The sequence below is a fragment of the Centruroides vittatus genome, unplaced genomic scaffold, assembly GCF_030686945.1.
Source record: "Centruroides vittatus isolate TY-2023 unplaced genomic scaffold, ASM3068694v2 contig_150, whole genome shotgun sequence".
Lineage (NCBI taxonomy): Eukaryota > Metazoa > Arthropoda > Arachnida > Scorpiones > Buthidae > Centruroides > Centruroides vittatus.
The window spans coordinates 2,359,374-2,386,172 of record NW_027120928.1 but is presented as its reverse complement, the minus strand read 5'-3'; the positions used below and the strand labels follow the sequence as shown (position 1 = coordinate 2,386,172).

Below are 26,799 nucleotides of genomic sequence, written 5' to 3'. Positions count from 1 at the left end.
ACTACGTTCGCACACAATCCTCGACTAACTTCGATCTCGATTTACCTACAATCTGGATTGTGACTGTCGCTATTCAAACGTCGTGCCGTTCGCACAGGTAATTCGCTTGAGAATAACCCGGCTATTGTAAGCGATGATAAAACTGGCATAACTACTCGGTAAGTCACAAACACCAACACACAAAATGGAAGTTTTGATTAGAAATAAATACTTTATCTTGCCATATATCTAATAATAGACAGATGTCATCGTCTCTCCAAACATCTTTTTTATTTCTTTGCCGATAGCCCGACACGTGTTCTGTAGCCATGTTGTATTTTCTCACGCGCGTGGGATTGTGGGATCTCTCTTATGACTGGATCTAGTTTCAAGAACTCTCTCCAGTCAATCGCGATTGAACGTCGTTTCAGTCGAGATTGAAACGGTCGAGGGTGTTCGCACCAAGGCATAGTCGCTGACCTTGGTCACAATCTAGATTGAAATGCTCGGTGCGAACGGGGTAAAACGGTCGAGAGAGATCGCACCAAGACATATCCCTGACCTTGCTCACAATCTAGATTGAAATGCTCGGTACGAACGGGGTATAAGGCTCTAGTTTAGTAGTATTACAGAGTATAATACGCATATTTTAATATATTTTTAAAAAAAACAAACCCACTGAGAAATGTTCCGTGTGTTTAACAAGGTTCGGGAAACTGAAAATTTTAACAACGGGTTCGGCCGAACCTGTGCGAACCCGCCGAATATCACCACTGCTCGCCCCTCTTTAAAAGTCACAGAAAATATGAATAAAATTACTAAAAACAAATACATTAAGAAAAAATATATTAATTTGTTTTATATTCGTGGCAGATTTTGGCATGAAAGAATGAATTTTAAGGCATGAATTGTGTCTAGGAACACAGAAAGCTCCCTAAAATTTAGTTTATTGTGTGTAGCCTTCTCTATCTGAAGTTTATTTTGTATCTTACATTGTAAATAATTTATCAATTTCAAAATTTATATCATAAGACATTTATTATATAACAATTTTAGAAATTTTACTATTACTTCTTTTAATTTTTCAAAAATATGTTACATGTAAATGCATTCAAAATAATTTGCATTTTTATTATTTTGAATGCGATTTTCTATTTAATTTTTCTTAAAATACATTCTTAAAAGATTAATTTAAAAATAATTTATTTCTTCGTTTAATATTAATTCAAAAATCTTGTAAAAATATAGAAAAATTTGTGACTACTAATTATTTTACTCGTTGGACACGTTTTAAATGTAAAGAAATGAGTCTTTAATCTGCTTTTTTAATAATATTTCTATTTTGTAAATGATTAAAACATTGATACGATCGATATATATTGGAAAAAATGAAAAAAATATTTGGGGAAAAATAGCCAAATTGTAAGAAAATGAAGATAAAGTCATCAAAGCTAAAGGTAACTTAAAAAATATCATTTGTCATCGAGTGTTTGTCATATCGATATTTTGTTTTTCTACTTAAAACCAAGATAAAAAATATAACTAAGGCTTGAATGAACTCTATAAGCTGTTAAAATATATCTTATTTTACAAAAATTTTGCAAATTATAGACTCTAGAATATATATTTTTTCCAGCTATTTGTTAATTACTGACAACTTTTAACATGCTGAAGACATCAGAATATAATTTAAAAATTAGAAGAGATCGCGATATACTGATTGATAAATTATCTAATAATTGGGCTGCAATTTTCAGATTGCAGACCTATACACTCCAACTGTTATCTGTTCGACTGTCTGTCCTTCGATAATCTCGAGAATGGAGTTAGATAGATCAAAATGGAGATCGAATATGGAAAGCTTAGGGGGAATAATATCATTAAAATCCAGACCATATATGGAGAGCTTAGGATGCACAACACCACTAAATTCTAGACTAGAGTTTAGGGGCCTGAGGCCCTGATTAACCATATAAGAACTCCCGGTCTGTACAAGAAGTCAAATTATTGTGTAAGTTAAAAGATGATTAAAAATTGCAGCCCTGCACTATGATGATGTCACAATAACATTATGTACACTGTATATCTTTATGTCATTCTATTAATTAATATTTTGTTTCTCTTCAAAAATACACTCAACGTTATGAAATAAATCAAATTTTTTTGCAATAAAATCTTAAACATGTATTCAATATGAAGTTCTACGTATTTTAATTTGTGGAATTCTCTACATTTATGAAACAACCGCGATTATTTGCTTAAGATTCTAACGATTGAAATTTCAAAGTCAGCTTCTGTAAACAAAACTATGTTAACTCTGTATAATAGTATACAGCAAGAAAGTATAAAATATTAGAATTTAAGAAGATAAAATGACACCAAACAATGTCGAACACACGAGTACATTCCTTTCACTAAAAATAGAGCCAATTTTGGGAAGTGAAGAGATTATTCTAAGATCTCAGTAAGCCCATCAAAGAGCTATATCACAGGATTCTATGGTTTTAACGATATAGGAAGATTGTTTGTCATTTAATTTGAACTTATGTGCCGCTATAAGATGGATGATGTCAAGAAAAATTGCCAACAAAACTTATATGAAAGGAAGCTGTACAAATAAATTCAATATACTTCTTTATCTTTAGGTCCTTCAGTGAAGAAATCCCATTATTATCTGTCAATATTTATAATTTTTCGTTCTAATATTCATTATTGATATATTTTCTAAAGATTTATTTTATTATTTAATAAATTTTTAATAAAATTTACCAGTAAAAATATTTTTTTCATTAATAAAAACATCTTTATTCATTAAAATAATGCATTAAATCCAACAAAAATATTGGAATTTATTGGAAGATTTACCTTTAAAATATTACCATTAAATTAAAAACTATTTATATTTCATTGATTAAAATATAAAGAAAAACCTGTGTAAGCCGGAATGGCATCGTACCGAATATTTTTTCCCAGATTGGTAGGTTTCCGTGTTACTCAGGTTCCGTTTTGGATAAGTTTTAGTGTTTACGTACTTTACTTAAGAATTAAATTATAAATAATTTATTAATACTTTTATAATTATAAATTATGTATAATATATTTAATATTAAATTTAAAATCTTTAAAATAAAATTTTAAAGAATTTTATAAATTCTGGAAAATTATTTATTATTATGCTTATTATAATTTATTTTTAATTTTAAAAAGTGTTAATTGTATTAAAATCTCATAAAAAAAACTTCCCATTTCTCTTAATTATCATTAAAATATGAACGGAATTTATTCTTTTATTCTTAATCGACATTAATTAATTTTTTCTTAATTCTAATGATGTTGATTCATTATCATTTATAAAATTTTTGTAATTAAATAGTGCATTTCCTTTGTTTATAAACAATATTATTTTAAATATTTAAATGGCATTTTTCTAACACATTAAACACTTTATGTAATTAATTTTATTATAATTATGATTATTTAAACAATATTATGATGTTTATTCATTAATAAATCCTCAAACGTCATTAAGAGCAATTTTTATAATATTTAATTTAATTAATATAAAAAATATACAAATATAAAGCATTGACATCATGTAAAACCTGTTTAAAACCTGTTTAAAATGGAACTTTCCTTTTTATACAAGTTTATGCTTTTATTAATTAAAAAGATTAATAGAGTCCTTTCATTGAGGATGATGTGCTATAAATACAACATCCTCAATGGAATAAATCTCTTAACAGAAATAAACGAGTTGCGTAACTTTTCCGGCAAAAAAACTAAAATCGTGTGTGGCGCCATCTATTATTAGATTTTATTTTACAAACTTTTTATATTATTTATTGATATAAAATGGTAAAATGCTTTGTTTTGAGAGTAGGGACGGATTTTATAAAAAATTGTAAATATTAATATCGTGTAAAATCGTCATTAAGTTTGACCCTCTCTATCTCTCCATCTCATTGACTTTAAATCTCCAAACTTTAATAGCATTAACTCCCCTACTGCACAAAACTTACTGCAAAATTTCAGAGATTTTCGGCAGAAAACACAGGACGTATTAAGCTTCGAAGTGGGGTGAAGAAAATTGTGCCCTCCACACCCACACAAACAGCCATACATAGAAAAAAAAAACCCGATTTTTTTTTATTTTTCGACTCTTCACGATCTTCTAAATCCAAAAATATAAATATTTTCGGCAAGGGGATTTAATTTTTTCACAGATTACCATACTTTTTCTTTGTTTTACTTGTGTATAACAGCCGGAAAAATAAAAATGACAGACTCTTATTAACAAGAAGTATGCCATGATTCGAAACCGCGAGTTACAGTATGAGTTATTATTTATAATTTAGCGTCAGTTACGCTGAAAATTTCCCTGCTTACTATAAAAAGTCTTATTTTTTTCGTTAGACAGGTTTCCAGCTTACAATAGCATTTTACTTATCAAATCTTTCTGAGATTTATTTTTCGTTTAGACAGGTTTCTGTTCTGTAGATGGTCTGTTTTAGACAGGTTTTACTGTATTATGTGTTGTTTGATTATATCGATTTACATATTTTTTTCGTGTGTTGTTTGAAGGATGTGCATTTGGTAAAATGCCACAAAGTAATGCTCAAAAATTAAATTTTCCATGTCTACATAAAAATATAAAGTGTAAATACTTTATTTATTAATGTATTATTATAAACAATAAAACTGGCTTTAAACATTCTTAAAATATATTTCGGTCAACACACTTTTAAACCTCTCTTTATATTTTAAACATAAATTTAATCACGTTTTTTATTATACAAAAAATAAATTAATATTTAAAATTATTACAGTTTTTAAAACAATAATTTTTGAAGAAAAGCCATTAAAAAAAAGTTAATCTGTGTGTCTGATCTTCAAGCAGAAATCTCGAGCCCATTTATATTAAATTCCGATTATAATATATCAAATCAAGATTATATTTAGAGCCATTTCTACTAGTATATATTTAGGCCTACGCTAAGAAAATCGATCGAAGGAATTGCATTTTTTTTGTATAAAATTAATTATTATATTGCGTTAGAAACCTTTCATAATACGTGAAGTATAATTATGTTAATCATAAGATATAATAAATTAAGACACTAGAAACTTATCTTTTTATTTATTAAAAACACACAGATCTTTCTACTTAACAATTCTTGCAATTATATTACTTAACGCATGTACCTTTGATCGTTAAGCAGAAGTTTTAGTTGATTTTCAGCAGTTAAGCTGCAGAGTTGATAAAAGTTATAATCAGGTTAACGACTATTAAGGTTCGTGACCCCCTTTATATTAATGTGTATACATTTCTCTTGATATATAAACCTTAATGATAATTTGGTGGACATACTTCGACTCATTAATTGTCTTCAAGAAAGAGGGGGTTTCACATGATAAAACTTGGTTAACGTTAGTTTAATTAAATTGTGAGGAAAATACGGTATATTTTTATGTAGAGAAATTATGTTTAAGTTATTATATATGTTTCATATGAAGCTAAAACATTGAAGAAATGCTATTAAGGGTGTTTCATTATTCAAGAGAATGTGAAAAGTATCTTCCTTCTGGTGTATATGGATCTTAGAGAATTATCAAGGAACAAGCTTTTTAAATTCGTTATACTTCACTCGTGCTCCACTTTAAATAAACATCTGGTACAAATAATTAATTACCTTAATGTATTTTGTAAACTGCAACCTTTAAGTCTTTTAGAATTTATAAAATTAAGTCAGGAATACAATAATTAACAAATTTGGAAATTTAATTTTCTTACAATTATCCTGGTTTATATTAATTATTGATCATAAATTTTCTATTTTATTTAAATGGCTGATTAATAAGTTATTTTATTAATTGTTATATCTATAAATTGTAATTTGTACTTTTAAATTAATTATTAAAATTGAGAGGTAATTAATTATTTTTCTTTTTTATTTTATTGTATTGATCAATATCTATTTTAATTTATTAATTGTTTTAAAATTATATTTTATTTTTGGGTTTATTATTTTTTTTAATAAAAATACATTTTGATGGAAATTATGTTTTATTTTAATTCTTTTAACTGAAAATCTTCATCTTTTATTCGAATTTTTAATTGTAAGATTACATTTTACTCCATTTTATTAGATTAAAAAAATGAATTTTATTGTAATTTATTAACTGAAAAATTGCATTTTCTTCATTCTGTTGACTGTAAAAACTGCATTTTTTAGAGGTAGTTTAATAAAAATTACTTTTTTATTTTATATTTCTAACTAAAAAAAGGGAATTATATATTTTTCCAGTGTAAAAAATGAATTTTACTTTAATCTCTTAATCCAAAGAATGCATTTCATTCCAAAAATTACCCGGTAAACAAAATAAAATAAATTGAGTTTTATTGGAGTCTCATAACTAAAAGAATTCGTAACTTTTTTCAATTTTTATTAACTACAAATATTTTTATTCTTTATACCAATTTATTTTTGATTACATAGCAATAAATTTTCTGATGATCTACGATATGTCTCAGAATTTTTATAAAACCGAATATAACAAATGTTAAAAAGACAAATAATTAAATAAAATTCACACATTAAAATCGTCCTTTAATAACTTTATTAGCCTTTTTTTTATAATGAATAATATAAAAACAGATCTGTACATGACTAAGAACATGCCGATGGGGATAGCTACGTGTGCTGCGTGAGTAGATGGCAGTGGCTGGAGCCAGTGTGTCCCTAATAAAAGGGGCAATTAAGCAATCTTCAAATGTTAATTTCAATCCTTTTTTTAAAGCCAGACACAATTTTCTGGTTATTTCTAAATGGCACGAAATGCAAAAAATGTCGAGGAACCCTCGTTATACCGCTTGTTATTGTTTTCCTACTTGTGTCTACAAAAGAGTTGAAAACACCGAATCCCTCTTTATAACGAAGGGATGCAGTATTGTTTATCATACGTGTTTCTTCTACTACTATCGGCTTTTATTAATTGATGAACACCTATTTAATGATAGGCTGGAATTATGTCTTAAAATTGCTCCAGCAAAATGATGATCGATTTTTATTTATTTATTTATTTATTTGTTTGTTTTTTGTATGATGATGGACTTATTCGTATATGATTATTATGAAAACACGATGTTATAATGTACTCTATGATATGCGATTTTCTGCATACCAAATGTTAACTATGAATTAAATGCGGTAAGAAAGTAAGAAAGAAGCAAATGTTCTCTTGTGTGTTTTCTTAAAAGAGGAAGAATGTAATGTTTAGCGCGGGGGAGAAGTTATGAATTCGTGGACCAAAAGGGGAGTTGGTTGGAGGGGTGTTTAATTATGACGCGAGCTCTTCCTGTGTATGTATATTTTATCATTTTACTTAACTATCTCGAACGAAATTGATAAAACATAAATCATCAGTGGAAGCAGCGTGGAAGGCACAAAGGATAGGTTCTGAGCAATTTTGGTGATGTATTTTGTTTCATTTCTTTTTTGTGTGGGCCTTCCAAAATGTAAAATGACGTTGTATGTTTGTTTTTTTTGTTTTGTTTTTCGGTGAGCACTTGATGAATTTCAATTATCGATAGATGAGGAAAAAAATCTTCGCCACCATGAAACATCATAGGGAAGACTATTGTCCTACTAAGCTCCCATACATCGTTGTCTAAATGATGCCAACATATGTTGATATGGTAATTATATACCAAAAAAGCACCTGGATACTTCTTAAAACATTAATTTTTTTTGTTTATTTTGGGGTGCACAATCGTCACACTGGAGTGGTGCGCCTCAGTGTATCGAAAGAAAAATCTCGTGAATATTCCCTGTTTATGTCTGCTGTAGTAGAAACAGTATTGCACGTGGTGTCCCTAGAGAAAGGGGGGAAATTACAATATGCTAAATCACGCATAGATTCTGACAACGCGATCCCTGTATTTGTAGGACGACGTCCACGACTTGTTGATGGACACGGTGATGCCTCGCGTGACATTTCTCGTGCTCTACTGTTTTTTCTACCACGATGACGTCGACAAGGCACGTGATCTTCCCCTTGAGGAAGAAAATCTGCGTATTTTTGGCGTTCGGCCTTTTTCTTTATTTCTTCTTCGTATTTTTGTATATAAAGAAAAATGGCGAACGTTCCTGCTAATTCGCACATCATTAGACCAACGACTGCTAAAAGAAATGAGAAGCCATAACTATATTTAAACATGGGGCCTTGAAAGGAAGACTTAGGCCTTAACTTATTCCCAACTTCTGCTTTAAATGTCGATATATAAATGACCATTCCCATTAAAATCAATAAACCTAGAAAAGAAAGAAAACAAAATAATAATAATAAAATATTACAATTTTTATGTATTTCTAAGTAATTTAAGTGACTTTATATATTACTATATTTTTAATAATTTCCACGTAATATCTACAGGATGGTCCAAAAGATACATATCAAATTTAATGCTTTATCATAATTAAATGATGAAGGATTATCATAAAAATTTTTACTTAAATGTTACTCGAGTCTTCATTTCGAGCCATCTATATACAACGTGTTCAATATGTTTGCCCTCAACTTCAAGATTACAAAAAGTACCATGAAAAGGACTGCGTATTTTCGCCATCCTGGCGACTTCTTTTCACGCAAATATCATTCCTTAATCTTATCGCAAAGTCTGACATCACATTTTGAAAAATGTTTTCCAAAATAGCAAAGATTTCAAACTCACGATATGGAGAATCCTTGAGATTCTCCAGGTCTAAATCCTTGACACTAGACTTATTTCTTTTATGAATATATCACAGACTTTTGGGATTCTAGTCATCGAATAAGTGCGAAAATTTTGCTTGTTTATCTTAGAAATGATATCTCTGTGTAAAGAAATTCCAGAGATTCATATATTCATATTTTGAAGACCAACAAGAAAATGCAAATTCTCAAGACGACTTTGCACGGAGACAACTCTTGCAAGTAATGCAACGTAATCTTGAGAATTTGCATTTAAAGGGCATTAAGACCAGTCAATTCCCTCCATGTTACAAAGATCGAGGACAAACATATTAAACATTTTGTAAGATAAATCGCTTCAAATATGACTTGAATGGAGTTTGAGTAAAGTTTATATACTCTACAGGTTTGATGAAGCATTAGATACCTTTTGGGTCACCCAATATTATCTTTATATAGATTCTGTGAGTATTATAACAAAGTAATATTATAAAAAGTTAAATATTTAAAGAAATGTTAAATTTAAAAAAGATTATTTTGATATATTTTTGAAGTCCATTTTACTAAAAAATAAATAAATCAAAATGTAATTAACTTTGATTGTATTTTGATTATAATTAGCTAACTAATTGATTAATTAAAATTATATTAAAAAGAACCTTTAAAGAATTAATTATTTAATTTTAATATTTTAACTAGTTTATTTTATTACAAAAATAAAGACATAAAAATGTTAGCTTTTTGTCTTTAATTTAAGTATTTCATTTCTTAATAAGTTATTTTAAATAATAAAATATATTTTTTAATTGATTTTAATTTAAAACAAAATTTTTTTATCCTTTCCATTAAAAAAATTTTTATAGTATTAAAATGATTTAAACAATATTAAATTAGAATAAAAAATAACTAGATTAATATTTTTATCATAATTTAATTTATTTTATATAATAAATAAGTTAAGTTAAATATGAATTAATTATAAGGAAACAATATAAGATAAAATATATTTAAATATTTATCCTTTTTAGGTATTTTATATTTATTTCAATTATATTTTATTACTTTTCCTGCTCTGTTATATATTGATATAACAGAGAGAAAGTATCATGATAGGTCAACAATCGACCCGTCCAGATTTTTATATTTTTTGGACTCGGGGGATCTTGAAACGTCTAAGAATGCAAATATTCTGGGTTTTTTTGTATGTGTGGATGTTAGTGTATGTATATGTGGAGCACGATTGTGTTCACCCTGTATGAAGCTTAATAACTCCTGAGCTTCGTCAAAAATTTCTGAAATTTTGCAGGCAGGTTTGTGTATTACAGGGATTGATGCTATTAAATTTTGGCGGTTAAAGGTCGAAGGGTAGAGAGATAAAGAGAGATCGTGTGTTATATCTCGAGTGGGGTGTGACTTAATGGCGATTTTACTCGTTATTAGCATCTACAATTTTTTTATGAAACTCACCCCTAAACTTAAAATTAAACTTTTTGCCATTTTATTATAATTAAAAATATAAAAGTTTTTAAATAAAATATCATTAACAGATCGCGCCACACACGCAGTTTTAAATGTTGCCGGGAAAGTTAAGCAACTTGTTGTCGGATTTTTTTTATTGGGATTATTGAGATTCTTATAATAATTTAATAATAAAATATCTGTTGAAAAATCTGGCAACGTTGTTGCTGGACTTTTTCGGAATTCTTTGTTTTTATCTCTAATAATTGCTACCATTCATTACCTTTAAAGTCTTTGGATTGATTGGAGAGATATAAGGGGTGAGCCCTATCTCTCAAACCAATGGATCGATTTTTCTGAAAAATTCTAGGAACATTTTCCTCTAATATGCAAATTTTGGTGCTAAATTTCAGAAAATTTTTACAAAAGACACGAGAGTTATTAAGCTTTAAAATGAATGAACAAAATCATGCCCCACACACACACTAACATCCATACATACAGGAAAAAAGCGCAACATTTTTCGACGTTTCAAGGTCTTCCGATTCCAAAAATGTAAAACCCTTGGGGTCATTTTTTTGACTGATCGCCATACTTTCCTTCTGTTATATACAAAAGCATGGAAAGTAAAAGGTAAGAAATATATAAAAAGAATTATTATTTTAAATAGTGTTAATAATCATTATTAATGACAAATATAAAGTAATTATGTATTAGGTTAATTTTTATAGAGAAGAGCTATATTAAAACTGTACAAATTACAGTAGCCTCTCGATTACGGGGGATTACATTAACCGTAAAGCGGATTAACCGAAGTGCTAAAAATGCTTATGGCTCTGTCACTAAGTCATTACAAATTGCTTTATGATTCATCCGCTCTGCAGACTATTGGCCAGAAAAGGGGGAGGGGAAACGATTCACTTTCTTGAAGTGTCCAATTTATTACAAGTAACTACATGTGGTAGTTATACGCGTTGTTCTCTTCAAATTTCTTTGAAAATTTACCTGTAATGTTTACTGAGCACGGGTTTTAAATTGAATCGGATTAACCGGGACATTTTTCTAAACATCTCGGATAATTGAGAGTCTAACGCATTTAATTCTATTAAAGTTATTATCTTAAATATTAGCAGAAAAGTTTGTCTAACCAAATGTATAATAAAAATAATTTTATTTATTCTCTTTCGAAGATTGAAAAATAATAGTTAAGACGCTTCTATATGGAGTTTAAATTAGATCAGCATCATGATTTTTACATGAAATTATACATTTTCCTCTCCATGTTTCCTCTACAAAGAAAATAGAGTAAATGATGTGTTATGTACCCCTTTATCTGGGATGTTCTTTATATAAGCTATCTATTATTAAATAATGGAAAGATTATGATGTTTTAAATTATTTTCTTATTTAATAACTTAAACTATCTTTATAATTTTATAAGAATATATTATTTTATTTTTATATTTGTTAACAAATATTTATATACCTGTATATGTTCCTGTAGAGAAGTAGAAGATATTCAAATTTATTTATTTATTTTGTTTATATTCACCATTAAAAACAAAAGTTAATAAGATTTAAATTTTAAATCACATAATTGACGTAATAAAACAGAGCTTAACTTTAAAAAATATGTAAATAATTGAAATTTGTGAATCGCCAGAAGAAAATATTAAGTCTGATTACTTAATTAATGAAAATAACATGGATACAACTACTGTTTTGCATGCTAAATATTATTTTTCATATAAATTATTCCTTTTTTCACTTTTTTTATAAGTTAAGAAATGGAATCCACGTGAATAACATTTCCATTCAGGATTAAGCCCGGAGTTTTTGTTGAAAAATAAAATTTTAAGTGGATAAAAAGTATCTTTATGGACGAGAGATGAGGGTTGATGGTAAGATTATAAATAGGAATGAAATCGGATGAAAAAAACTGCTTTACTGTTAATTTAAACTCACATTATTCTTTAATTTGAATATAAAGACATTTTAATCAAGGCTATCCATTCACAGAATCCAAGTTTCTTGAGTAGATTATTTTGGATGAATTCAGAGATGAGATTAAATTAATAGTAGAATAATGGAGGAAAATCTTAGAGTTTAACTATAAGTTACTTTTTATTATAAAAAGGGAAAAATTAACTTTATAATGATTTTTTGTTTAGAATGAAAAATATTCTGATTTACGAACGATTATTGACGCTTAATTACATTAGTATAAGGTGCTGGATAGTGTTTGTGATGCTGGATAGAGTTTGAGGTGTTAATAAGTTAATTCTGTACAAGCGTAATGAAAATAATATAAATAATTATAAAAAACAAACAATCAAGTTAAATATTTGTATGGAAGACAATTGAATTTTCCAATGTTATCATTAAAATAATGATTGTATTGAACCGAAAATATTGATATTCTGGAAAAGATAGAAGAAAATACAATAAGAAAATAGAGATGCTAAAACAGTATATTTACATTAATTAATAAATCTGTAGAATTGAACAGTTCTAAATTTACTAAATACAGTAAATGCATGAAACTGAAATCGATAAATTAAATTTTAGACCTTTATTTTTCTTAGTACAGTCAAACTTTGCATAGCAAATCCTTAAATAATTTAGATAATATATGGGAAACATAAATATTCAGAGCATATAAATAAGTAGTTTTTTCCATTTTTATGAACTTTTCTTAATTTCTAGTATAGATACATGCCGAATTTTAAATTGTAAGTGAATATTTAATGCCAAGCACGCGGGCGGTAATATGTAATTATAATGTTGTGCAAGCTTCAAATAATTCACTAACTATAGCCAAATCGATGAAGCTGAAGAGTTTTTATTAGATTTGACAAATGTGACCACATAAAGAGAATTTTCCATTAATAAAAACAAAAAATACTAAAATAAACACAATAAATATGTTATTTTTAAGATATGTTTATTGTTTTATATATATGGAGTGGTTCTTTAACACTTTATTCTTTAATATTTATATAATTGTGACGTTAATAGAAAGGTCTAATGAATTTTAGGTATTTTATCATTTTTAACTCTCTTATTATTTTATTTTTTAAGACATTTCGAAGCAGACAACTACACTAGACGTGTGAAGTTACCAAAACAATTAAAAAATTGATAGTAAAATTTTTAAGCCGTATTAAATTGTAGTATTTTATCGTCTACAAAATTGATGGCCTGAAGACATTATTTAAAAAGAAAAGGTAAAAATTATGATACGTATACATATATTTCTATGAATAGTATTGCTTGTTGCATATCCATGATCTGTTGAAACTGTCTCTATGGAGTATGACTGATCATGATCTATCACAATTCCCCTGTAGATTAATCAGCATCTGTCACAATCATTCTATATAAACTCTCTGAAATGAGTATGATCTGTTATAATTATTTAAGCATATTCTAATGATTCATGAGAACTCATTTCATCAAAAGTTCATCCATAAGGACTTCGTTAAACAATAAAATTTTTATGTATGACTTAGAGGGATCCATCTAGGTTTTATCCTACGATAAAGGTTTCCATAGATAAGAACTTTTCTAGAGGATAAGGTGTTTGTAGATTTTCCTTACGGACCTCCTTATGACTCCATAAGGATGCATACGTACGAAGCCTTCCTTATGAATCCATTCTTATAATCGTTTTGGATGAGGATGAGGATTATCAAAAAGCATGTCGCGATATGTTATAGCATTAAATGCTTTACGACATGAGCGAAACGAAAACATTCTAATGACTTTAGTCTCCACTATTATATATGAATATAAGAACTTTTAATACCAAAATCATTTTAAATTGTTAAACTGATGACAGTAATATCTAGTCATAAACCCTGAGGAAGTACACAAACTTAGGATTCTGATACTAAAAGTTACAACTTTCAGGAACTTATCCTCTGTAATCCTGATAAATGATGGTCATCTCTAATATTTTTCTGTTATTTTTTTCCCTTATAGATATAATAGAAATTAGAATTTCTACATCTTTCCTCATCCATCACCTCAAAACATACTTAACTATAGGGGGAGGATTCAAAAGGCGTGTATCAATCAAAATTGCGACATTGATTATTTAAGAAAAAACATCTTTCAGGTTATATTCTGCATGAAAACTAAGTATATCTTTAATTTATATTAATTATTACATAATGTATTGTATGTAGGGTGGCACAAAAGTCAGTTGACCGAGTTATGTTTTTGTATGTTCCAGATATGCTTATAAGTATGCATAAACTATTTATAGCAGCTTGCTTTTTTATGGTAAAAACATAATTAAGTACTTTAAACGCTTGAATAAAGTAGCAATTTCGTGTTTATAACGGATAACAGATCTTTAGGCCACTCTGTACTTTGATATTAATTAATAACTCATCATAGCACTGAACAATAATCAATAGATTTTATTTTTTCTTTGAAGACTTTTATTATATATTTATGCAAGTAAAAATTTGTTATATGTAAAATGAATACTTAAGCAAACGAAAAAATATATTAAGTAAAAATATTGTGTACAATTCTAATAAATTTGGTGGAAAAACAGAAAATTATAATTTAGAAGGCGTTAAATTTAATAAATATCCTACGTTACATTTTCAGTCGTCATTTTGAAAGAAATTAGCGACTAAAATTAAATTTTACGTAACATTTATTCTTTTTAATCAGATATTACGAGGATTCTGTTCTATTAAATTCGGAAATTTACGTCTAGACAAACGAACGAACGGAGATTAAAACAAAAGTATAGTTTTAGTTATAAATTTTTTAATGAATTGTAAAATACTTAACGTAAAAACTTCGTTAAAACTTTCTATTGCATGAATGCTTAAACTATATATATAAAATTTAAATAACGGAGATATATATTGAGTAATTTAAACATAAGGAAGAAAAATATAGTAATTTTCTTAGATAAAATTTCGCTAGCAATATAATTGATAAATTTTAATGAATTCTTATATGAAAAACTTTGTATTGTGTCTTAAAACATCCAGAAATGCAAAAAATTTTGAGTTTTTTTTTCTATATCTGTGAATGTTTGTGTGGGGAGTACGATTCTGTTCATCCAATATTAAGCTTAGTAACTCCTGTGCTTTTCGTCGAAAATTTCTGAAATTTTGCAGACAGATTTCTTTATTAGGGAAATTGATGCTGTTAAATTTTGATAATTAAAGAAGATCGAAAAAGTGGGAAGATAGAATGGGTTGTGTGTCACATCTCGAGTAGGGTTGGACTTAATGAAGATTTTACTCGTCATTAGCATTTACAATTTTTAATAAAACTCGTTTCTACCTTCAAAATTAAGCTTTCTGTCATTTTATAATAATTAATAATATAAAAAGTTTTTAAAATAAAATATTGTAACAGATGGAGATTCATCCAATTTGGAATGTTGTTGCCGGGAAAGTTACGCAACTCGTTGCTGAATTTTTATGTAAGTCATATGAACTGTATATGGCATTGTGTGTTTGTGTGAAATATACAACTCTTAGTTAACTATAAAATACTGTAAATAAAATGTTAATGAATGCTAACAAAATAAGTTTAATTTATATTATTAAAATTTCATGTTTTTATATAAAATATCAGCTGTAATGTCTGTAATATCCTCTCTTTCTGATCTTTATGTATTTCTTAATTTCTTATATATTTAGTTTTATATTTTGTCTGTAAGAATTATTAAATTACACTTATAATTATAGTTTATTCTTATTTTATATTGGACCTATCTACAAAAACTTATTTAACATAAAACCCAAATATATAATAAGAAATATATGTTTTTGTTGAAGAATTTAAATTTATTTTTAGACGATTCATAGACCACACAATACATTTTGGTGTACTTGAATAGTAATTTTTGTAAATAATACCGAAAACAAATTGGTGTGAATGAATTTAGCTTAACTAACGAACAATTTTAATTCATTATTTACCTCAAACTTACTAATTTTTACAGACTGAAACTGTTAAATAGTTTGTAATACAGCTAAATGAAGTTAGGAGAGAAAACCAGTTGTTTCATCCTTATGGATCCTAGTAAGATGATAGAAATCCAACACCTGGTATGAAAATCAAACTATATGAAATTTTGACACTCATATCAATGTACCAATTAACACTGGTTCAAATATCCAATCTTTATTTGCCCTCCTAAATATGAACTTTCCATTAGTAAAAGAGAAAGAAGAATTATTTACAGATAAGAAAAAAAAATCAAAGAACGTGCGGGGATAAACAAGAATAACAGAAAAAACAAGAAAGAGAATACAAGATGTGCATGAGAGAAAGAAGGCAAATGAGAAGTTTATTAAGAATACACGAAGGAAGACAGAAAAAGGAACAGGAAAAAATAAAGGAAACTCTATTTGTCACCTTTATTTCTGTCTCCTTCCTCCCTTCTTCTTTTCTCCCTTCAAAAAAAAAACAAAAAAAAAAAAAAAAAAAAAAAAAAAAGGAAGAGAGAATGAAGAAAGGAGCGATAAATAGATAATACAAGCTACACGAAGTTCAATTCTTGTCGATTTTCTAAAATACCTTTCACATTTAACATTTAAAAAATTATATTTTAGTGTAATTAATCAAAATGCCACTCCTGTGTCCTTTCCTTATTTATAAATAAAATTCTCTTCTATATTTTATTTTATTTATTCTTTTATTGCGCGCTTCTATGGTTCCTATATCTTAAGTGATACCACGCACAAAACGGAAATAAATATATAATTCAACAAAATACTAAATTCACAGCGTGTCCTTACGTGAAAAAAGTGGTTCAATGAGCAAATTATTTGTCTATTTTCAGATTTATTTACAGATTATTGCCGTAACGAGTTTTATTTACAGTATTATATAAGGTTTGAATTCAAACTAAGACCTCATTGTGTATTTTTGATTGACAGGTTAGGCTTGAATTGAGCCATTCTTTTAATAGAACAGTTTTGTAACTTGAGGTATGCTTCCCTGCACAACACAAGCTGATTTGCAGTAAAGCGAACATATAGGAACTCTCGTCGATTTGATTCTTTTAATCCTAGTATAATTTAATAAAATTAAATTCTTTTACACGGTTTCTAACTCTATAAATATTCAAAGTTTAAACAAATTGTAACTATGATAATTGAAGATTTTCCTTTCGAAATAAAACAAAATTCTAGATTGTTTTCTATCCATTAATCTGCTTCCAATTTAGGATAACTTCTAGACATTTTTTATTAAAAAATTTTCATAAAACTATTTGTTTTAAAGTTAAATTAAAAATTAAAAAGCTACAAAGATTAAATAATAAAATAAACTTATAAAATATTTTATAAAAGTACACAAAAAGGAATAAAAGAATAGGAACAGAAAGAAGGAGATGTTGACTTAACAAATTTCTTTACTTTAGAAAATTAAATAAAATTTTAATAATTTAATCAAAGTATATTTTAATTATTAAAGAAATTTTAATAAATTAAATAGAACCAAAGTAATTGTAACTAAATAATAATAATTTCTTTAAATCTTGACAACAGATGGTTATCAATTCGTTCATGTGGTATTATGTAAAAAGATGAAGTTTTAAATATTTTAAATGGTAAATATTTTATTGTATAAAATTTAAATTTAAAAAAATAATAAAAAACTAAACATTAAAAATTAATAATTTTATATATTTCTTGACGAATAATACATTAAAATTTACACTATTTCTTATAAAATTTTTATTAGCAATATTTAATTATACAGGATGATGCAACGTCTCCGGATAAAGGCAAAGGATTTACTTTATTATACAGCTATTTATAAGTTATATAATGTGATCTATGTAGATAATGTTTAACTGAATGTGCATATAAATACACGTTAAAGCCTCACGTTATAGGCACACATATATCAAGAGCATACCCCTTCAAATAATTCTTGTTCTGTATAGATAATTTAAATCCTTTCTATTAGTTTAATACATTCTGCAGGGGTGCAGAATGTATTAAATTAATAGAAAGGATATAATTGGAAATTATTATTTTTATTCTTATATCTTTCTTATTAATTTATTCATTAGTTAGGATATTTTTTATCTTTTTTCCTATATAAATTTTATTTGTATTGATAATTAATCACATTAATAACTCAATTTTTGATTTTAAAATTGGATTTTTTAAAAATTTATCTCTTTAAATTCTTGCTATTTAAAGAATAAAAAGTAAGTTTGTTAGTAATAACTATTTTTTAATTTTGAATAAAAATATTTAAACAGTACTTAAGTTTTTAAAATAATTCTTAATGAGGAAATTCTTCTTTTTAAATTAATTTTCCTTATTAACTCATATCATAGTTACATTTACTTATTTTATTAATTTTTATATAAAATTTACTTATAAAATAAATAACAAAAATCACTAAAATTAAAAATTTCTCATCTGAAAATTAATGTTTCAATGAGAAAAATTTATGAAGAATTATAATTAAAAACTATAACTATTTTTATATACAATTAAATTAGTTTTAAAACGAATAAATGCATTTAATAAGTAATTTATATTAATTTTAAAAAATTAGAAAAGATATTTATTTATTTATTTACTTACCCGAGAGAATAAAAGCGATACCAGAGGCAAATGTAAGCACCCATCTTCTTCGCAAGAGATGACCAAAAAAACACAATATTTCTCCTATTATCAAGATAAAAGTGCTGACCAGGATGAATATCGCTGCTCTTTTCACTGCGTCTAGAAGATAAAACAAAAAATTTAATATTAAAAAAAATTAATTTATACGTTTTTAACCACAATTTGCTCTTATGAGAAAATATACCTTTACTAAATTCCCTTATAATAGAGCTGGAATGGTGTTAAATATATGAAATTCAATACCAGATATGGAAAGCTTAGGGACAACAGGAGGCCTTGATTGTCTTATATACGAACTTCCGAAAGTCACGTAATTTCAATTAAAAAATTTTTCCTGGAAGGTGTTAGATAGATGACCGGCAAGAATCTATTGTTAAAGGAAAAGCATGCTATACAGGGACAAACCACTACTAATTTGAGGTAGGAGAGCATATATTTTAAATTAAATAAATTAAAAATATGATTAAAAATTGCAGCCCGGTGACGATGCTACAATAAACAATTGCTCGTTATTTTTTATGATTAAAGTATAGAAGCTCGATAGTATCGTAGAATTTGTAACTCAAATCTATTTAATACGAGCAACTATTTATTGTGTTATTATTACAGTGCAAGGCTGCAACTTTTAATTTAAAAAATTATCTGACTTCCGGCCGTGACAGGAAGTTGGTATATAGCAGGCTTGGGCAAATGCAGCTATTTTTGAGTTACATGCGGCTCTTGCTGAAAATGTTAATTTCTGTTTTTTATTATTATTTTTACAATTTTATGTTTATAATTTTGTGAAAATATGTTTATTAAAAAATTCAATATTTGTTTTATATTATATTTATATTATATAATAAAATCGCGCACCTTACCATACTATCCACCACGACAGTACAGAACTGCGGCTCCCATGCATTTTGCAAATCCTACATTTCGGCTCCCACTGAACTCTTGCTTGCCCACCCCTGGTATATTGTTAATCGTGTTCTCGATCCCTAAGCTTTCTACAGCTAATTTCAATTTTAGTAGCCTCTTCTTTCCTGATAACAATCCAGTCATGCTAATCATCTATCTAACTCCGTGTTGAGGATAATGAAGGACAGATACACAGTGGAAATATATATGCCTGAAATTTGAAAATTACAGGCCAAAAACTGTAGTCGAGTAAAATCTCATTTATCATTCTATACAAATTCTATCATTTCTTAATCTACTGAGGATTTTAGAAAGAGAGAAAATTCAAGTTGCAAGTATAACCGTTTAGGAAGTAATAAGCTTGATATTGTCACGCCGGCTCCAGGGGAGACTAGCGCAATTGTGTGGAGTGTGGAGTAACGAGAGAGAACGATCTGGAATATTCAAAAAATAACGTTCGAGATGTTTCTTTTAACGAGTTCTATGACGTTTTTGTTGAAGGCTCTGAGTTGTACTGGAATGTCCTAGAGTACCGATTCATGGGTGTGTATACTTCTAACCTTTTCGGCCTTTCGAGAAGTTACGATAGTTTGGTGGAGTGGTAGTATAAGAAAAGACCGGGTGTTACCGAGGAAGTGCAGTTCAACCTTCGGTATAGACGAGTAACGAAGTGTCATTGGAGTGACAGAGAAATGAACAGTGTAAGTGTGAAGTAATTGTAGTGTCTATTAGATTGTGAACTTGTTAGTGTATCTAAATAAAAGTGTCAGTTTCAGTAAACTGTATTCTGAATTTATATCCCGAGCCCCACAACTCGCAACAGATTGGTATCAGGAGTGCAATATGAATCATGCCGTTTATGCTGAAGAAGACGCTGAAAGAATTCGTACACAAAGCCAACAGTGACAGCAGGCGATGGATCAGCGGCGTTTTGGTGAATCTTCTGATCGGACATCAGATAGTCAGCAAACAACTGACTCTGTTTTAATTGCCAGCACCTCTGGCGTTACTCCAGCACCAGCTATGCTGGACCAGTCTGTATTGTTCGTGGCGTTACAAGAGCAGACCAGTCAGTTGAAAGCTATGCAAAAAGGGCTTCAGCAAAGTCAAGAAGAGCAGGCACGTCAAATGAAAGAAGAGCTCCAGTGAGGCCAAGAGGAGCAGGCACGTCAACTGAAGGAACTGCATGCCACGATTGGCAACGATTTAAAGGTAATGAAGGAAATGGTTGAGTAACATGAAGAGTAGGTCCAACGGCATGAGGATTGAATGGCCAAAGCTGAAGTGAAGATCACGGATGTTGAGAAAGCTTTGGTCAAGCTCAAATCTGAGATTGGAAATGTCACTCCCGTTATAGCTATGCCAGCAGTACGTGGATTTAAAGTACTGCATTTTGACAGAACAACTTCATGGTCGGCTGATAAAATCCAGTTTGAAGCCGTGGTGAGGATGAATGGATGGACTAAAGCACAGGCCATCACAGCACTCACATTGGCCCTCTGCGATCAGGCCTTGACTATACTAGAGGCCCTCGGTAAGGTCGTCACTTACGACCAACTGGTGGAGGCATTGGACTCCAGATACGAGGACAAGCATCTCGAGTACGTATATCAGGCGCACCTTAAGCACCGTGCGCAACGTAGCGCCGAGACTCTACAGTGCTGGGCATTGAAAGTTGAGAACCTGGTCCGAAAAGCATATCAGTCTTCACCTGCATCAGTTGAAGGACTACCTTATACAAGCATTCATAGATGGAATACGCGATTTTCGAGCCGCTGTCAGATTGGGACATCATGAAACTCTGAAGGACACTTTGGCCCATGCCTTGGAAGTGGAGGCAGTAAGATGCGATGATCGATCCCATTGTGTCATGGAGGTTGTAACGACAGGTCCTCGGTGTTACTACTATAGAGCAAGGGAACACCTGCAGATGAATTGCCCAAAGCAAGGGTACCTTGGGAGAGACCGAAAGGAGGATGGACTTCAGAGGGTAGAGGCAGCTGATACCACCACCACAGTGGCAGCAGGGAAACGAGTAAACACCAGGACTACGTGGCAGGTTCTGGCTGGTTCTGAGGGAGCTCCAGGAATCTCGATCTCCCAAGCCTATGATGGGAATAGCCTGATTATCTAAGGTGAAAATTAACGGAACATCTGGCAGTCAGGCCAACAAATATCTGAAAAGATGAAGACACGATATGACCGAAAAGCGAACGATCAAGGCTTCGAAGAGGATTCCTTAGTGTGGTTACATAATCCAGTGTGCAGCAAGGGGAAGTCCCCTAAATTACAGCCAAAGTGGGACAGGCCATATCATGTCGTGACTAGAATCAACGATGTCACCTATCTAACACAGAAAGGGTCAAGAACTGCCCCAAGACTGTTCATGTGGATCGTGTGGCGCGGTACTATGGGTCTAACGATGCTCGGGGCGAGCATGTCTTAAGAGGGCAGTGTCGCGCCGGCTCCGGGGAGACTAGCGCCATCGTGTGGAGTGTGGCGGAACGAGAATGGTCTGGAATATTCCAAAAATAACGTTCGAGATGTTTCTTTTAACGGGTTCTATAACAATTTTGTTGAAGGCTCTGATTTGTACTGGAATGGCTTAGAGCAGGGATGGCGAACCTATGGCACGCGTGCCCAAAGTGGCACGTAAGAGAAATCATCTGGCACGTAATGTATCATATAATTTCTGTCCTTTTCAATCATCCTTTCTATTTATCACCTGATCATCCTTTTTTCAATCAGATTTTTTACATTTATTCGAATTAAAACGTATTCGTTTAATTTCTTTAAATATCATCAGTGGCGTGCCGTCATTGGAAGCGGTGGAAGCGCCGCATCCACCTTCCAATGACTTTCCCTTGTAGGCTATTTTCTAAAATATAAATTTTCATATTTTAATGTACTTTGAATTAATTAAAATTAATATTTTATTATAACTGCATTATGTATCTTATTAAAAAATTGTATACTAAATGTGAATAAAAACGATAAGATTGCTATTGTATATTCGAATGTCAGTGGCGAAATGGAAGCGCTTCCGAGACAGCTTTCAAGGCGAGGATAACTGAATGGTGTAGAGCGGCCAGAGGGCATTGGCGCATGCGCTTTACAGAGCACCAACCTCAGCCGGTTTAGCTGGTGGAAACTACACATGTGTAACGCTTCCAACGATTCTATCCTTTAGCCACTTGGTAGGGAGCTATCTGACTAAGTGAATTGTTTTAGATTTAAAAAATAAAAAGTATTCAATGTTATTTTTATGTACATTTTGTACATTTGTACATTATGTACGTTTTATTGCAAAGTTATATTTAATTACAGTATAATTAAAAGAAAATTCTAATTATATTGACAAATATTCAGACAAAATCTTTAAAATTTTTATCACTCTTAGATGTTTTTCATAATATTGAAATTATTAACAATTTTTCCGAACGTGTTTTAATTCTTTAAATTAAGTAAATTTTATGGGAAATTTTTTGATTTATCTAAATTACGTAGCGAATCGCAATATTTATATTCGTGTCCGGACTATATTGACAAGTAACTCTTAAACATAAAACATATTATAATTAATGTCGATCCGAACAAAGACGTACTAAAAGAATTATATGATTTAATATCATTAATATTTACGGTACCATTTACCGGTGGGTCTGCTGAGCGCAGTTTTTCGACCACGAAGCAAATTCATATATTGGCCAGGAACACTCGGTCAGAGGGAAAAATTGTCGTCGCTAGCGTTGGTTTCGATAGAAAAGGAGCTTTCAAATGTGTCGATGGAGTCGACGACCAGCGACTTTTACGATAAAGTAATTAACGACTTTGCGGAAAAAATCGCCGAATAGAGTTAGTTTATAAAAAATTTTAAAAAGTTTTTATATCATTGTTTGTATCATATCAATTAGTATTACGTATGTACTATTTGTATTTTAGAACTAAAATACATAAATTGTTTATTTTTGTCATTTCCAGTATTTGTTTAAAACTTTTATGGAAATGTCATGTACCGGACAGGTCTGACCCGTCACGAAAGACGCGAAAAAACGGTTAATTTAGAGAAAAATTTATTAGTTTAAAAAAACATAGGTAAAAGTCGCTTGTAGTCGGACACCCATTGTTTATATCAAACTGCCAGGCAGAAACCATAAATCGCGAAAGGAATCTTTCTATGATCGGTGGAAGATCGAATTCGTCTTCGATTTTGAGTTTTCTCACTCTCCAGGTAAGAGGCTCGTTACGTTTAGTAACCAGGGACCAACCACTCGGGAAGCGTGATTGAGGGAGAACGACCAATCAAAATGGATGAAAGAAAGAACGGAGATTGATATAATTTCCGACAATCGAGGACACCTGGCACTCGGTTAACGTTCCGAATAACCAAAACGCCGTGTGTCAACGCGCAAAAAAAAAAAAAAAAAAAAAACAATTTCTCGTCTATTGTGCCAACCTGTAACCCGTGCCACTTCGGACTTACACCGTGTCTCCGACTCCAACGGACAAAGCCTCCCCGTGCCTTACGGACTCGTCAACGCCACTGTCCCGGAGCCACCTTCGATCGACCATCAAAGAACCACATCGACGCTCGGGACGTCCGAACGGCCGATTGTCCTAAAGCAAACTATTTTGTACATAGTATATGTTTATTTTATGTTTAAAATAAACGGTTTTTGTCAGATACTTGTCGTCTTTGTCTCTACAGCCACCACCTATGTACGAATGGACCCTAGACCATTACTGACACGCAAGTAATTGATTGCCCCTGGAAGTCGGCTTCTTACAGAAACACAGCTTCCCTATCATCAAATGTCACGGCACGCCACTGAATATCATTATTAGAAGTCTAAGACTTTGGCGCGCATTAACATCTTTAAAGCTAAGCATGCTTACAATATGGCACGCGGATTCAAAAAGGTTCGCCATCCCTGGCCTAGTGTACCAATCCATGGGTGTGTATACTTCTAACTTTTTTCACCTTTCGAGAAGTTACGATAGATTGGGGGAGTGGTAGTATAAAAAAAAGACCAGGTGTTGCCGAGGAAGTGCAGTTCTACCTTCGGCATGGACGAGTAACGAAGTGTCATTAGAGTGACAGAGAAGTGAACAGTGTAAGTGCGAAGTAATTGTAGTATCTATTAGATTGTGAACTTCTTAGTGTATCTAAAAAGTGCCAGTTTCGGTAATCTGTATTCTGAATTTATATCCCGAGCCCCACAGCTCGTAACAATATTAATTATGGATTGTTTCCATCGTTTCCTTTTTTAATTTTCTTTATTATTTTTATAAAGAACTTTTTAAAATAGATTACAAAACCTGAATTTATTATGATACTTTTAGAGAGAGAAGAGAAGCCAGAACGCAATTATGATCCATTTAGTAGCCATAATTTTGATAATATTGATTCAAGGTTGTACCCTCTATTTTTTCTTTTATTTTTGTTTATTTTTTAAATAAAAGTAAGTCTTAAATTTCGTATAAAACTTTAATTTCTTATGAAATTCCCACGTGGAGAGAGAAAATCCAAAATATAATTATAACCCATTAGGTAGTAATAATTTTGTTATCATTAAATAAATATGTTTCCCTCATTTTTTATTTTGAATTTATTTAGTTTTTATAAAAGGATCTATTAAAAAATAGCGTAGAACACTTTAATTTCTTATAATGTTCCCCTGAAGATTTACATTAATGATTCAATTTAAGCTTTTCCAAACACATCTCTTATGACAAAAGTGAACAAAATTTTCAGATTTTTAATGGTTTATACATAAAAATAATTATTTTAATTAAGTTTTTACAGTGTTTAAATATTATTACACGACATAATTTAATTATTTTTTATTACATTAAAATTTTACTCGTGTAGAAAAATTTATAGATTAACCTAAATCTCAGGCAAAATGTATGATACACTGAAGGATAATAAATAAATTATTTAGTCGCAAGTTATAAATAAATTAATATAAAATATTTTAACATTTTTAATTTAAATTATTAAAATATTTTTAAATTTATAAAAAAAATTCATTATAGAATATTTATTATAAAGTCAAGCCAAAGAATAAAATCTAAATCACGAGACGTCGGTTCGGTGCTAATTCAGGAATTGAAAATTTTATTTCAGAATTGAAAACGAACCCTCAACTTTTAACGTCGTAAAACACGAAGGCTCATAAATCAGTTAAGTAAATTAACTGAACTTTTCTGAGATTTTTGGGCCACCCTATCTATTATATTTGTTACTTTACCGAAAGATTCGGGGTTCAGTTCCTAATTAGATTAACACGTTTCATTTACATTTTATAGCTGTAGATTATGATTTAATTACATTTTAAAATAATATTTTTACAAATAATATATATAAAACTATTGTTAAATCAATCATTTTAACGTGTTTTTAGAAAAATTGAAAGAAAAGTTTTGTTTGCATTTTTCAAATATTTGTATTAATTTTAGAAAGAGAAATTTGCCCACAAACTATTTACAAAACTCCTTCACACGATTCAAAATAGGATATTCTGATGATTTGATAGTAGCATCTTCCCGAAATTGCCATGCCCCCGGTCTTAGTTGTCAGAAATGAAGATCTCTAAATGAGGTTAGGTCATGTTTCAACCGGAAATTACAACTCCTGATCAAACATTGATAATGGATATTAGCTCTATCATTCTAGCTATCAAGGAATTGATACCTATCACTTAATTTCATGATTTCAAGTTGTCTATTTTTATATTAAATTAAATAGTCTTTCATAAGTTTCATATTAATAATATATTTATATTTAATTTTTACTTTTCCGGGTGTTACATATAACAGAGGACAAATCTGGGTTCAAAACATCACCCCGTGAAAAGTTTTACATTTTTGGACTCAGAAGTCTTCGAGAAATTCAAAACAATTTGGGAGTTTTCTTCTATATGTATGAATGATTGATTGTTTGTGTCTGAAGCAAGTTTTTGTTCCCCACTTTGAAGTTTAATAACCCTGGTTCCTTTTGTCGAAATTTCGTGAAATTTTTCAGGAAGGTTTGTGTGTTGGGTGGATTAATAATCCAAAATTTTGGCTGTGAAAGGTCAAGGAGTTGGAGAGA

At 29.7% G+C, this 26,799-nt stretch overlaps 1 protein-coding gene across 1 annotated transcript in view; it reads right to left on the bottom strand.

The window, feature by feature from the left end:
- Positions 1–6,612: 6,612 nt before the first annotated feature.
- LOC136968637 (voltage-dependent calcium channel gamma-5 subunit-like) overlaps positions 6,613–26,799 on the bottom strand; it is a 190,029-nt gene continuing 169,842 nt past the window's right edge. The window contains exons 3-4 of the mRNA XM_067262640.1: positions 18,759–18,899; positions 6,613–8,291 (exon numbers count right to left, since the gene is read on the bottom strand). Coding sequence (XP_067118741.1) covers positions 7,753–8,291; positions 18,759–18,899 — 680 coding nt within the window. The 3' untranslated portion in view covers positions 6,613–7,752. The remainder of the gene's footprint in view (positions 8,292–18,758; positions 18,900–26,799) is intronic.